General features: G+C 42.2%; 1 protein-coding gene across 1 annotated transcript in view; it reads left to right on the plus strand.

Annotated features, from left to right (window-relative positions):
• nup93 (nucleoporin 93) overlaps positions 1-13137 on the plus strand; it is a 35477-nt gene extending 22340 nt beyond the window's left edge. The window contains 14 exon segments of the mRNA XM_080474621.1: positions 1030-1187; positions 1310-1475; positions 1688-1781; positions 6530-6721; positions 6791-6917; positions 6997-7069; positions 8108-8152; positions 10424-10447; positions 10449-10541; positions 10953-11071; positions 11463-11580; positions 11669-11752; positions 11845-11973; positions 12937-13137. Coding sequence (XP_080330747.1) covers positions 1030-1187; positions 1310-1475; positions 1688-1781; positions 6530-6721; positions 6791-6917; positions 6997-7069; positions 8108-8152; positions 10424-10447; positions 10449-10541; positions 10953-11071; positions 11463-11580; positions 11669-11752; positions 11845-11973; positions 12937-13047 — 1533 coding nt within the window. The 3' untranslated portion in view covers positions 13048-13137.
• Positions 13138-15262: the final 2125 nt, after the last annotated feature.

Consider the following 15262-nt stretch of genomic DNA (forward strand, 5'->3'; position numbering starts at 1 on the left):
CAAACAGAATAGAAAATACAACATAAAACTCACTTCATGAAGCAGCAAGGAAAATCAAACCAAAAGACAAATGCACACACACATATATATATATATATATATATATATATATATATATATATATATATATATATATATATATATATATATGTATATACTAAAAGAACAAACCAGAGGACGATATTAGTAACAGTCCACTTCATGCATAAATGTCTTGGAGATGTTACGTAATTTGTGTGTGCAGGAAATATTAAACTGTGACTGCCTTGAAAACGTTTGACAAAGGCATGATAGCACTGATGGATAGATCCGTGAAGCCGTGAAGAATATGTGTATTTTAAAGTTGTAATGATTATGGATGCTCAGGTTGCATCAGGAATGAAATCTGTTGTGGCGATGGAAGCAGAAACACTCGTAACACTCATAATCGTCAACCGTGACGATTATGATATCTTTTAAAACAAACAGAAAATAATTTCAGTATTTTTAGATACTGTAATATTTTGCGGTGCGATGTTTTCAGATTTTTCTTGACCCTAAGATTTTCGAATTTATCAGTTTTATTGGAAAGGAGGATGAAGAGTGGAGGGCATGGTTTGTATGACCAAGAGGTTTTTTGCTTTGTTTTCATTCACCCCAATGAAAGATAAAAAAATTTAAAATCAATGAAAAGGTATATATTTTGTCTTCACCTGTAACATATGAATTAAATAGATTTAATGAGTTTTTTAAGAAATATTGTAATATTTAGAGATACTGTAATTTTCTTTTAATCGACTCAAATGGTAAAATTATAAAGAATTTAATTTAAAAAAAAACTTGAATAATATCAGTTTGTGGGTGATAAATGTAACATATATGCAAGTCTCACTTTTTCATTTCTGGGGAAAATGTACTTTTCTGTTAGATTTTTTTTTTTTTTTTTAGATGCACTGCGATATTCCTCCCCTCTTTGAGCCAAGACAGTATTTTCATCTATATGTTCGAAGGATGACGAAGTGATCACTGTCTTAAACCTGTGTGCTACAGGACGGTGAGATCGAAGGCCACCCGGTGTGGGCTGTGATCTACTACTGCCTGCGTTGTGGAGATCTGAATGCAGCCATGCAGGTGGTAAACCGAGTGCAGCATCAGCTGGGAGACTTCAAGACCTGGTTTCAGGAGTACATGAACAGCCCCGACAGACGGTGAGAAGAAAACTCGCTGTCCCGTTTGTTCCCTTTGAGATGCACACACAGACCAAGAAAGGTCAAAGTTGTGTTCCTTCTCGGATCCGCTTTAATTGATTTTTGTACCTTTCATCCTTTAGTCTTTCCCCGACCTCGGAGAACAAGCTTCGCCTGCACTACCGCAGAGCGCTGAGGAACAGCGCTGACCCGTACAAGAGAGCCGTCTACTGCCTGATCGGTAAATGTGACATCAGCGATAACCACGGGGAGGTGGCAGACAAGACTGAAGACTACCTGTGGCTCAAGGTAAAGCATATTTTGTGTGTTTGGCACACTTGAAGCATTTTGCACAATAACACCTACACAAGGAAGGATTTTATTATTCATGTTTTAAAATCATTATTTCAATGGGCTGTGCGTTTGCTGTGTTATATTTTGCAGAGTGAAGCAGTCTGCTGTGACCCTGCTTCTTTTTTTCCAGTGCGTTGATATCCCACTTATCATTTGTTGTCTTGCAGTTGAACCAGGTGTGTTTTGATGACGACGGCAGCAGCTCTCCTCAGGACAGACTCACCCTGCCACAGCTACAGAAACAACTGCTGGAAGACTACGGTATGAGACTCTATTTCACCTGCACGTCTATACATCGGTACACACACCGACGCCTTCCTACACTGATGGCATCAGTCACTCTTTGGGGCGAAATTGAATTAGATGATGCTGCTGCCCTCTGGTAAAATAGCACATGAACAGATCCTGGTGTTTTAGTATAATGTCAGGACTATGCCTTAAGCCATTTTATTTGAGCGAAATGGCAATATAATTTCATTTTGTGACAACATATTCTACATTGCGTTAATGTAGAATGTGTTTGTTTAACGCTACGGAAAACCCCAGCTTGATTATTGGTTTGCCTTCATTTGTTCCTCAAGGGCCCCTGGTAACGCACACCGATCACAGCCGAGTTATTTATGCAGACTGAAGTACGCCGTCGCACTTCTGATTCAGTGGAGAGCGACGTCTTGAAGTTGAACTTACTAGATTATAAAATCCACCTTGCAGTGTAGCCGATACTTTTTTAAGACGAATACACTTCAGCCTGTATTAGCTGAGAATCCTCAATTTGTATCAATGAAAAGAAATAAAACAAACGTGACTACAATAACTGACAATAGAACACAATAAAAGCAAGCAGCAGAATCTGTCCAAAGTAGATTTTCAAACGTTAAATTCCCATTTTAAAAGTTTTCTTCAGATGATATCATGAATTTTTCTCAAGGGACAAATACAAGAGTCTTTTGGATAATTTAGCAGCACTAAAGCAAAAAGATATGAATATTTCACCATTTTTTCCAAAACTTGCATGTTTTTCATTCAATTTGTTGCAGTAAACCGCTCTAAATACTTTAGTACCCATGAGCCTCAGCAGCTGTTGCTATGGACAACTCGGCCTGTAGTTTTCAGGTGAAGAAGTTCATGAGGCCTGTTTGTCATTGATTTGTTTTAAAACTACCAAATAAAAAAAAAAAAAGCAGCACATTTTCTTCTGTATCTTTGTCGTGGATAGTTTCTTTATTTTAAATGCTATGACTGCTGAAGCTTAACCTGAGACAAACTGTAAATACATGATAATGAACACCTTTAGGCATTTAATATGCTTTTAAGCAAAAGACCACAGATGCGTTTCTTTGAAGTATAATACAATGGAATTGTTACTTTTTCTCAATATAATATAACTAAAAAATACACTCTCTCAAAATGTGAGGCCATAATTAGAGTAATTATGTAATTCGATTTTGAAAAATTGTCGAGACTTTTAAATGTATGTATTATAGTAGAAATACTTGAAAATGAACTTTTTGAGATGCACCTATAGATCTTTGCTTCGTTTTTCACCCTGATTTTGGATACAGGCTAAATAGATTTATAAAATCTATCGAGGTCATATTATGTTTGCCGAGTGAGACCCATCTTCCTCCACCTCTTTCTCCTTCTCTTCTTTCTCCTCCTCCTCCTTCACCTCTCTCTCTCTCTGTCTTACCCCCCCCCCCCCCCCCCCCCCCTCCTCTTCATGTCCTCCTGGCTGTTTCACGTTGCTTCTCCCGATCCGTTCAAGAACTCTCTGTCTCAACACAATAAATAATACAAGAAGGGACTCGGCACTATTTCCACATAGTTTATTCTGTGCTCTTCGCACTGCATCAGGAGTTGTAACTTTAAAAAAAATAATAATAGAGAAAGATGCTTCTAAATTCCATAAAATGGCCACATTCTGTGCATATATGTCTATACATATAATGTACCTGATTATTGACACATTTGATTGACTGCAAAATCTGCTTGGAGTCATTCAGCCTCAATGATCTACAACCTTTGAAAAATCACAACTGATTAAATTTATTAAACCTTCATTGTTTCTCTTGTTTGCTATAATACAAGCTCAACCTGCCATCGTTGAGGGATTTGTGGTCAAATGTCAAAGTTTTGTCATTTTACGTTTCTTCTCTGATTCTGGGAGACTTTTTGTGAGTTTGCAAACTTAATTCCAGTTAAGTTGTATTCAAAATGGAGCATCAAACAATAAAGGTTGTTGTGTTAAACTTGCTTTCACATTTCTATTGAAATAAATATTGGAATATAAAACACTCAAGTCTGACTGATGACACTCACCTCGTAAGATTTGATATATCCTTAAGGATTATATTTATTCTTGTATTTTAATGTTCCATCAGTTTGAATATTGTAGCCCATTTAGCAGTGTCAGCGGTCTGTATGTTGCTCTGTAGCTCTTCTGTAGTGGCTCTATGCAGCACAAAACTAATGTTATACTTGTTACCCGTCCAAAGAGACTCCCATTTAGCATCTTGAAATTAAACTTCTGAACATTTTACGGCTTTGAATTGAAAATCTTGAATTTCATAACCCCATTTTTGCTAAACAATGTAAAACTCTTCACATGAATTTGATGAGCTGGAATACAGGTCATTGGTTTTTAAACCTCAGCCATCAGTTAGCTAACCTTGGATTAATCCTACAAATTAAAAGATGTAGTAGAAAATGAGACACTACAAACATTATAGGCGTACCTGAATGTTTGACGTGTCAAAAGAATTGAGGCCGCTACTTGATCACGATAGCGTGTTAAACTTTCTCACACTAAAGAAGAGATGTCCGAATACAGCAGTGAAATGTCGTTCTTTAAAGTCCATAAGCTACGTTATCTTTGTTTTGAAGGTCGATATGCTTTGATGCTCCAGACAGAATCTAGGGGTCCAAAAATGGCTCTTTTGGTCATAACGGTTGCAAATTTCCCGGGGGGAAACCAGTGAGCCGTAAAGAAGTTAAATGGACTGTACTCATGCAGCAGTTTATATCAGGTATATTATCTCAACAGAGCTGTTACATTCACTCACACACTCTGGGTGGACAGGGTGGGACGGTTAATCCAACCACGACCACACACTTTAATTACAACTTCAAAGTGTAACTAGTAACTTTCAGACACTTTGACTTTGATTCTTCATCTGAAGTCACTTTAAAAAAAAAAAAAACGACTCGATGAACCACAACATTCCCCCCTCCGACACATGAAACGGGAGTTTGCCGGGGCGTTAGGTCCTTCCCTCCCGCAGACCGAGGAAAGTAAAGTTCTCTCCCCTGGTGTCGCCTCCTCCGTGGGTCGAGCTGCTCCGTTCAGATAAGGCGACGGTCTCTCTGTGCCCCCCACACACCCCCACCGCCACCCCCACCCCCATCATCTCCTGCTCCTGCTGTTCGGTGGGAAATACAGCCCGAAGCCTCATTCTGTTTTCTCTCCACTCCCTCGGTTGTCTGGCACAGTGTTCCTCCTTGTCCTCCATCTTGCTTCACAGCGGGACTCAAAGCCCCCGGAAAACCTATCTTCATTTCTCGCACGTACTGCCGGCGCTCGCCAGCCTCGTCCGCTCCGTTTCCCCCACCGCTCGCTCCGTTTCCCCCACCGCTCGCTCCTCTGCTGTTTATCTTCCGCCCCCCCCCCCCACACACACACACACACACACACACACACACACACACACACTTGCACAGCTGTCCCTGCATCCTCCCACTGATTTTTGTCCTCTTTCACGTCTTTTTTTTTTCTTCCTTTTTTTTCCCCAGTGTGAATTTGTCCTTTCGCATTTCTTGTTTGCACTCTCGGCTACAGCGAGCCGACCCCCCCACCCAGAATCCCGCACGCCTATCTCTCCTCCTCCATCCTCTTTTTCTTCTCTTCATTGCCGCTCTTTCTCTTTCCCCTCTCTCCCTCCGTCTCTCACTCTCTCTTTTTGAACTAAAACGCTGTAAGGCTGAGATAAGGCTATGAAATGGCTGACACAGTCCACCCTGTTCTCCTCCTCAAACTTTCAGCCAGCAAGAGGATTAAGAATTATAATTAAAAAGTAAACTCGATGACTAAGTACCTGTGCTCAAAATGATTTTCAGTCTCCCCTCACATGTAGAATACAGTTGACGTGGCGTGTGTAGACCTCCAGCTGACCCAGACATGTGGTTGTGACAGTTAAATACATTAAATGCTGTTTCCCTAATCACAGTAGGCCTTGTTTTCCGTCCGTCTTCTGTACGACTTTATCCAACTTCGGATTGCTGGAGCCGATTCCACCTGACCATGGGTGAAGGCAGAGAGGCCGACAATCGGATGCATTCACAACTACGAGTAACTTAAGAGTCGTAAATCTACATCAAGCACATGTTTTTCAGACTGTAGGAGGAAACGGGAGCACCTGGTGAAGAACATGCAAACATACAGAAAGGCCCTGAGCCCAACCTGGATTCAAACCAGGAATGTTTTTTTTCATATATATATAATGCAGGAGTGCGAACCACGATACCACTGTATGGCCGTTGAGTTTTTCTTCTTTGTCATGCTGTTTGTTTTGAATTGATTGGATTGATTGTACTTGAATAGTTGGGGACATGTTTGCTTGCATTAAGAGGATTATTTTGAGAGGATTTCTGCAATCCACATTGTATAAAACGAGAAGCGTCACAACATGCACTCCAAAAAAAACTGAAGCATCTCTTTATCTCTCGTAATAAATATTCAATCATATTATAGATATGATTAAAAAAAAAAGATATCTATTTTGAACACAAAGTTTGTCTTTTATATCTTTATTATAGGTTTTAGACGATTTCTTATAATGGATATTTTCAAAATGAAAAGCCGACTTTCCTCAAAATACAACTAGAAGACTGGTCATATGCACGAGCAGGAGAGAGATCAGTATATTGTCTGACCAGATCTTTTCCGCCCCCAGCAGCCTCTCCAAAGCGTTTCTTTTTCATTCTCAATATTCTTGCATGTGTTTCTCCTACAGGGGAGTCCCATTTCTCTGCCAGCCAGCAGCCCTTCCTGTACTTCCAGGTGTTGTTCCTGACCGCTCAGTTTGAGGCGGCCATTGCTTTCTTGTTTCGCGTGGAGAGACTCAGAAGTCACGCCGTGCACGTGGCGTTAGTCCTGTATGAGCTGCGGCTGCTGCTGAAGTCGTCCGGACAAAGCGCGCAGCTACGTGAGTACAGCGACCTTTATTTCACAGGGGTTCAGTCCAAACGAGCCGCTAACGTCGTCTCCTCCGCAGTGAGTCAGGAGCCCGGCGACCCTCCGATGGTGCGTCGCCTTAATTTCATAAGGCTGCTCATGCTGTACACTCGCAAGTTTGAGTCCACCGACCCGCGGGAGGCCCTGCAGTACTTCTACTTCCTGCGGTAAGCAATCAAACACTTCAACCTTAACTTGTCAGTTTGTCCGTGTTTCTCTGAACCGACTCGATGTGTCCTTTCACAGCAACGAGAAAGACAGCCAGGGAGAAAACATGTTCATGCGCTGTGTCAGCGAGCTCGTTATCGAGAGTCGGGAGGTGAGTGACCCACTTTCTATCAGTGAAATAAAAATGCACGAGTAGCCATTCACTTGGTATTAGCGTGGCTTAATTCAGCTTCGGCTCACACCACGTTTACACCCCCGGTAAATCAGATGACGACGATGATTGTGTCTCTCCTGACACCAAGTGTATGTTTTATGATGTTTCTGCACAAGTTGTGAAAGAAACTATTTCTCTGTGCTGTTAATGATCACAATTAATTACAATAAATTAAGTGTGTGTGTGTGTGTGTGTGTGTGTGTGTGTGTGTGTGTGTGTGTGTGTGTGTGTGTGTGTGTGTGTGTGTGTGTGTGTGTGTGTGTGTGTGTGTGTGTGTGTGTGTGTGTGTGTGTGTAAAAAGAATAATGTCATCCTTTGAAATTTGATCAAAAATGTTTCCTTAATAGTTTTGGCATTGACATATTGAAAAATATATTGCTCATGATATATATATTTACAACTGGATAAAGAATTGTGATCTGTATTGCAGTTATTTTTTTGCAGTTGTCTGTAGTAAATGTCTTTCAAAAATTGCTACATAGTGTTTTTCTATATCTCAAATACATGGATATTACATCCCCTTGTCACAATTTAATATAGTTAATTTATGTAGCGCCTGTTATAGCTCAACCATCTCACAGCACTTTACATTTAAATAAAACATCACAAAACAAATTAAACTGCGATGGAGGATTTCTGATCCACTGGTTGTGAGTTAAAGGATAATAAGTGGGCGGGGGGGGGATTGGACAGGGAGAGGCGTAATCAAAGTTGACATCAGACAGCAGTTTAATCCACATGCTTATGGAGGTAGAAGGAATAGATCATGAACATGTTTCCTCGTAACCAAAAAATCCCCTGCAAAGATGAGAGAGCACAGGCTACAGGGAAGAGACGGCTATATTAAACCTACCACCAGTGAATTTGTTTTGTCAAATTTCACAGTATTTATTCCTGAGCTGCTTTACATATTGTGCAGGAGTACCTTTTGTCTGACATATTCAATATGGTATATGTGTCTTTGTTTTTTTACAGTTTGACATGCTGTTGGGGAGATTAGAGAAAGACGGCAGCAGGAAGGTAGGAACATAGTGGTTGATTCTCCCTCCTCCTCTTCCTCTCATCTCCTGTTTTTTTTTTTTTTTTTTCCCTTTCACCTGCCGACTAGCCGTCTCGCTCTCGCTTTTTCTCCACTTTACATTTTCCCTCCGTCTCTGCCTGTCACTCATTGCCTCTGCCGCCGTGTGGGGGGTTCAGTCAGTCAGCCGTGGTCAGAAATTTCCTCTCCCTTCAACACGTCTCCGTCGTGTTCCCAAACACCCATTTAGCAGCGCTCTGTTCGGCTGTCACGGATCAAAGGGCTCTTCATCAAGCTTCATTGTAGGCTTGTTTCTGCGGTTCCTTGACGTTCCTCGCGGCGCCCTGCACGATGCGAGGTTTGAGGGCCTTTCTTCCCCTAAAATTCACATCTCCAGCGTTGTCAGCCGTGTGTGGGATGAAACGCGCAGACGCCTCGCAGCCCGTCTCTGAACATGTATGTACATGCTGTCTAATCGACGGCTGTGGCTGTGGCTGTATTACATTCCAGACTCATGACAATGTAAAATATTTTCAATACATAATAAGACTTTCAGGAATCTTTGGGGTTTTTTTATGCACTGCTGATGCCGTCCCCTCACAGTCTGGCGACGTGTGTGAGGCCTCATTAATGTGGTACAGCAGCTACTTACTCACGCTCTCACGTGATTTCACTGTGCAAACAACATCAGAGGGGCACAACCACTGAACCATCTCGGTCACTCCCGTGATGCCCAGAATGTCCTGCAGCGCTCCTGAAGCCCACCTGTATGGACTCATGGACGTTCCGGGCTTCATCACTAAAATGTGCTATGTGGAGGAAGCTCATGCTTGGCTTTGGTTGTACATGGCGTTACTCTCTAGCCCTGATGAAGTCGACTGCCTTTGTCTGGCTGTCATGGTCTTTGTTGGTGTTGAAGTTGTGCTGCCGGCCACTGCCCTAAGCACGTAGGCATGGCGGGAGCGTTTGGGCTGCTCCTGAAAGAGATGTTCTTCAACACCTCTTCCAGATCAGAGGAGGCAGGAATGCGTCTCATTTTTTCCTTCCAGGTGTTGAGATTAGATTGTACGTGCTTAGCAACGGCCTTATAAACAGTTTGTACGAGGAACCGAACACAATGGGAGAACACAATGGAAGTCTTGCACGTTGCTTGCTCGGGTGATCCAGCACCAAGTGTTCTCTCCCACCTCGTCCATGCCCCTTATTTCTGGAGTCCACCTCGCCCTGCTGACTCACTCCTCCTCCTCTCCTGCACAGACCTCCTGGAGTAGATGGTGTCTGCTGACCTTTGTCTCGGGGTAGTAACCCAAGCCTGCCTCTCGCAGTCGACATGCGGCCAACCAATGCCTTTGGACTTGTTGACCTTGGCGCCCTCACATCAGTTTGTGCAGACCAAATTGTACATAAGCTACAGATTTCCATGGGGCTGCTTTCACGCCGGCATCTCTCTCTAGAAACACTGCAATAACCGGAGGTCATGTTTCCATGACTACTGGATATGACAACGTGGCCACATACTGGAAATATTCAGCTTTTTTTCACAGCATGATATCAGTTGAAGATGTGATATGAGATGTTTCTTAACCAGATGATGTTAATGTCTTTGTGCCTTGGGATTAGTCCTTCCAAACAACAGGGTTCTTTCTCTATGTCAATATTAATGTTTATTGAATCATTGCTACTCATATTTATAACTGTAATTTTTAGATTTTGCTGAGGGGGAATGCACAGTGCTTGGAAACAGAATTTATCTCAGTCGAGTCGCTGCTTTGTGATCTGCATGTTTTGAAACCGGTAAATTTGTGTTATATTGTACGGCCTTAAGTGAGCGATTAAAGCTCCTCTGTATGAGGCGATTACTAAACCTGGATCCTCATCACTTATTTTTGTTTCTTGGCTGTGGACGGCTGTGCGTTTATAAAGTCACCTGCAGTCTACTGCAACGCTTCTCACTGCACCCAGACTGGAGCCAGAGTTGGACTGCAGCCGCTTTCGCATTTAGGTGCAGCCAAGATTTAGTTTTTTCTGCTTTCACTCGCATCAAAAGCTCATCTAAGTCATCCTGAATATGGCACCGCAGTATCTCGGGCTGCTGACATGCTACTTTATGCTGCTGCGTGGTGAATGCAGCACGAGATCTCTGTATACCCAAATCCTCACATTGTGTTTTCTCCCTCCGATTGCTGGAATCAAACCGAACAGCTCAGAGAAGAGCTATTACGATCAGAAGTGCTCGGCTCTCAGGCTCACGCTGTTCCACGTTCTATTTTCAGCCGGGAGTCATAGATAAGTTTGCCGGGGGACACAAGAGCTATCATCAGTAAAGTGGCTCTGGAGGCCGAGAACAAGGGCCTCTTTGAGGAGGCGGTCAAACTCTACGAACTGGCCAAGGTGAGCAATTCTCTCTCTCTCTCTCTCTCTCTCTCTCTCTCTCTCTCTCTCTCTCTCTCCTCTCTCTCCTCTCTCTCTCCTCTCTCTCTCTCTCTCTCTCTCTCTCTCTCTCTCTCTCTCTCTTCTCTCTCTCTCTCTCTCCTCTTCCTCTCTCCTCTCTCTCTCTCCTCTCTCTCTCTCCTTCTCTCTCTCTCTCTCTCTCTCTCTCTCTCTCCCTCTCCTCTCTCTCCTCCTCTCTCCTCTCTCTCTCTCCTCTCTCTCTCCTCTCCTCTCTCTCTCTCTCTCTCTCTCTCTCTCTCTCTCCTCTCTCTCTCTCTCTCCTCTCTCTCTCTCTCTCTCCTCTCTCCCCCCCCTCCCTCCCTAGGTTTGAACCCTCTCACTGTCCCTGTTATTTTCATCATCGCTGTGCAGAACCCCGATAAGGTCTTGGAGCTGATGAACAGGCTGTTGAGTCCGGTCATTGCTCAGGTCAGCGCACCGCAGTCCAACAAGGAGAGGCTGAAAAATTCTGCAGTGGCGATCGCAGAGCGGTAAGGACCGCCAGCATCGAGTTTTAATCCTCTTGGTCTCGGCACCCGATACCCTAAGCTTACGTTATAATTATGTTTTCACTATTGTTCTTACATTATATTCTCCTCCGCGACTCTTTGAATTAAAAGGAGAAGAAAAAAATAACCTGGTTGACCATTTCAGAAATGAGGGATGTATGAAAGAATATAAGAAATCCACATTTGAACAAAGTCACACTTTGTGTCTTGAGCTCTCGGCTTCTCTGTGCTTTTCTCATGGGTTCACTGTTTTCTGACTGTTAATATCCAGGTTTGTCTGTCGCTTTATGACATGTCAACTCTTTTTCGAGTTTCTGAACATTTTCTTGTTGTTCAGTTTTCCCCATCTAAAACTCTTCCTCTTTCTGTGCAGGTATCGCACTCAGGGAATAGCCGGAGATAAAACCATCGACGGCACTTTCTACCTGCTGTTGGATCTGATGACGTTCTTCGACGAGTATCACGCGGGTCACGTCGACAGAGCTTACGACGTGAGTGCGGCGGAAGAAAAAAGTGCAAACAATCACAAGCGATGCATGAAGCCCGGTGGCTGATGTTTGAAATGTGTTGGTGTGTCAGGTGATGGAGCGTCTGAAGCTGCTTCCTCTCAGTCAGGACGGCGTGGAGGAGCGAGTTGCTGCCTTCAGGAACTTCAGCGACGAGGTGCCGTTATCGGGTTACAGTCTTGACATCTGAACGGACTTGCTCGGGTTTACACTTCGTGGGGTTGTCTCACAAGTCGCCTGTCTCCGCAGGTTCGTCACAACCTGTCTGAAGTGCTGCTGGCTACCATGAACATCCTGTACACACAGTACAAACGCCTGAAGGGGGCGCCAGCAGGCACGCCGGGCCGACCGCAGAGGACCATGGAGGACAGAGACATGGTGAGAAACATCTCAGCGGGATGCTTTTTCCCACCATTTCATTAAAAATTATATAATTATGAAACAAAAAAGTGTTTTATTTTTCATTTTTACTATAACTTAACATTTCTCCTTGTTTCCTGTCAATTAATCATTTAAAAGTTAAATCAAGTTCAATCAGATTTGTCAAATTTAGAGAGTTTTGTATGGAGATCAAACATGGATGATTTTAGTCAGTTTATTCATTTTCAACAGATTTGATCAGAGATCAGTGACACATGAGGGAGTTTATTTACATTTCACGTTTCCTCAAATCACAATCTGATTCAAGTTCTCTGTGAAGGGTTAATATCTACATTTATAATCAGTAATTCATTGTAAGCGTATTAGACTCATTTAAATGGTGAAATAAGCCGACAGCAATAGTTGCTGCATCAGACAAAAAGTGTAAAAGGGAGAAAGACATGTGACCGTCGGATCGGAATTTAAAACACTTATTTGTCTACCAATTATTTACTAGATTTTTTTTTTTTTTAATAATCTGTCAAGACTTTTCTGTTAAATATCAGCCACAAGATCATAATCCAAATAACAAGACATTTTACAAGTATATGATCACAATCATCACAAATATTCAAATTACAACACAATTTAAAGAAGGCTTAATTTTTTATTCTTGCATATGAACTTAAGTTTTCAGATTTTCTCACTTCGTATCATTTTTAGTTTAAATTCAGTTTTGATTCTTTTCTGGCGACATTTTGCGTGCGCTGTCAGTCAAATACAGAAGTAATGGAGTTTTTTTTCTGTGGTGCCGGAGCGGCATTCTGAAACCAACTAGTGGTCGCAGACAGTATATACTATGTATTTTGATGTATAAGTCCACAAAAAAAACACTGACATGAACTTCTTCTTCTTCTTCTTCTTCTTCTTCTTCTTCTTCTTCTTCTTCTTCTTCTTCTTCTGCTCCTCCTCCTCCAACAGCAACTACGCAGCCAGGCCAGAGCTTTAATCACGTTCGCTGGTATGATTCCCTACAACATGGCCGGAGACACCAACGCAAGACTGGTGCAGATGGAGTTACTGATGAACTGAGACCACACACACACACACACACACACACACACACACACACACACACACACACACACACACACACACACACACACACACGCACACACACAGGCCTCACTCATCTGTCTGTCGTTTATTTTATTCTGTGCAGGCAGCTTTGTTCATCATCGTGTTAACAGCTCACGTCGTTAATTCATCAGACTTTCGCTTGTTTTCGTTCTGCTTCGTTTCCCATTTTGTTGTTTCATGTTTGTACCTTGATTAATTTGGAATAAAAAAAAAAAACTTTTAAGTTGTATTTTGTTTGTTTTTATGCGTTTAACGTTCATCACATTTTATTTCCTCCCCCTTTTGCTTTTAAAGAAGTTTTACCTTTAACTGATCAATATCCCATAAATTCTGGTTTTGTTGCTTAAAGGTGCAGTATGTCACATTTACATCATGTCACTTTTGTGCTTTAGGTGGCAGCAGTGAGTCACTGTGAACCCCCGTTTGACATTAATAGGATTTCTCTGTTTGATTTTTAGATAATGGATTTTGTTCAGGCTGCTGTTTAAGCTTTTCAGCTGCTAAATTAAGAACCTGCACGTCTTTCAGCAGCTTCTTTTGACAAAAGTTTTAAATTCAAAACAGAAATACATGCTGTACCTTTAAGGCTCCGGGGGTGGGAGGTTTTGCCTCCACCATATGTAATTCAGTGAATACTTTAAATGGCCTTAACATTGTATTTGTGATGCATTAAGAAGAAAAACAAGTAAGATTTTTTCTTTTATACGTTACAATATAGACATTTAGACGAAAAGAATAAGATAACGTTTTTAAAGTGTTTGAATTTGACTTGATACTTTTACCTTAGTCTTTTCAGTTTCAGATGCCAAAGGACAAAACAACACGAGAATAGTGACTTTTTATGTTCTTTAAATGTTATTTGGACACAAGTGTGTGTTCTAAATGCCAACTTTTATACTCCGTAAAAATGATCTTTGCCTTCATCATAATTTGAATTTATTCTCACTTTTGAATTAATTCAATCTCTGTTGTGCCCAAGCCAGCAGTCGTTCTCCGAAGGCAGGAAATTAATGTTTTCATCCTTTCCTAAATTGAATGTCTAAATCTGTATAGTTTACAGTGAATCCAACACTTTTCCAGAAGTCATCACCATTAATTAACCCCAAAGCCGCTCAGAACACAATTGTCCTGAGCGTGTTCGTCACCTCGTGCCAAAGATACGAGACGCAGAGTACAGAGGTACTCGTTCTGATCATTTTGATCCAGTTTGTTGAACCTCCTCGAGGGGGGCTGGAGAGTGAGATGAAATGTGATTGTAACGCGGGTTTAAAACATGGCCGTGCTGTTTCCACAGGCGGCAGTGCGATATGTGTGACACTTCCTGTCCCCCCGGCAGATGGTTGGCTGGCTCGAGCTCAGCGTTCAGAGCTGGAGGGATATTTCTGTCTCTTGAGTCGAAGGCCTGATCCCTGGGATAACAAAGTGCATGTTTTTTAATGTTTTTTTAGAAGGAGGAAAATCTTGTCTTAAAATCCCAAACTTTCCCTCAAATCTGACGCCGCTTGTCGAATGGTGAAAACCAACCAACCACGTGTCCGTAATCCACCTGAGCAACGAGCAACTCGCTGGCGGCAGTTTAAATAACTTGAAATCGGCTGACGTTTGCTGGAAAGGGCCTCCCTCCGTCCCCTCCCCGTGAGCCCAGTGGCCCACTCTCTGTCCTTCAGTCTGGCCTGAGAGAACACAGATGGAGGCTCATTCTGTCTTGGCCTGCTCTACATATTTAACCGTACCGAGACGTTGGGTTCATCCGTGGCCACCGACCGAGCTGAGCCAAGCACTATACGTCGCAGTGCTGCAGCTTTTATTTTTTATAGATATATTCTGCTCAGATTTGAGCATTGTGACAATGCATAGGGCTTTTTTCTTTTTTATAAATAACCACTTACCAGTGGGGGAAAACAATCCAAATGCTCTTATTAGAATTTTAGGAAAGTGTATTTGCAGACCGCACTGAGAATATTTGACATTTTCATCCTGAAATAACAGTTTAAGTGAAATTGGCCTCGTAACTGTAGCCTATTATACACAGTTTTCAAGCTTCGTAAGGGTCATTTCATCCTTTGTTGTTCTGTGGTGATGGCAGTATTTCTTAGGATAACCACATTTTGATTTTGGAAAAAGAAAGAAGAAACCAATGTCGAGAATATTCAAATTAACCTTTGTG

Source organism: Lipophrys pholis (assembly GCF_963383615.2).
Source record: "Lipophrys pholis genome assembly, chromosome: 11".
Lineage (NCBI taxonomy): Eukaryota > Metazoa > Chordata > Actinopteri > Blenniiformes > Blenniidae > Lipophrys > Lipophrys pholis.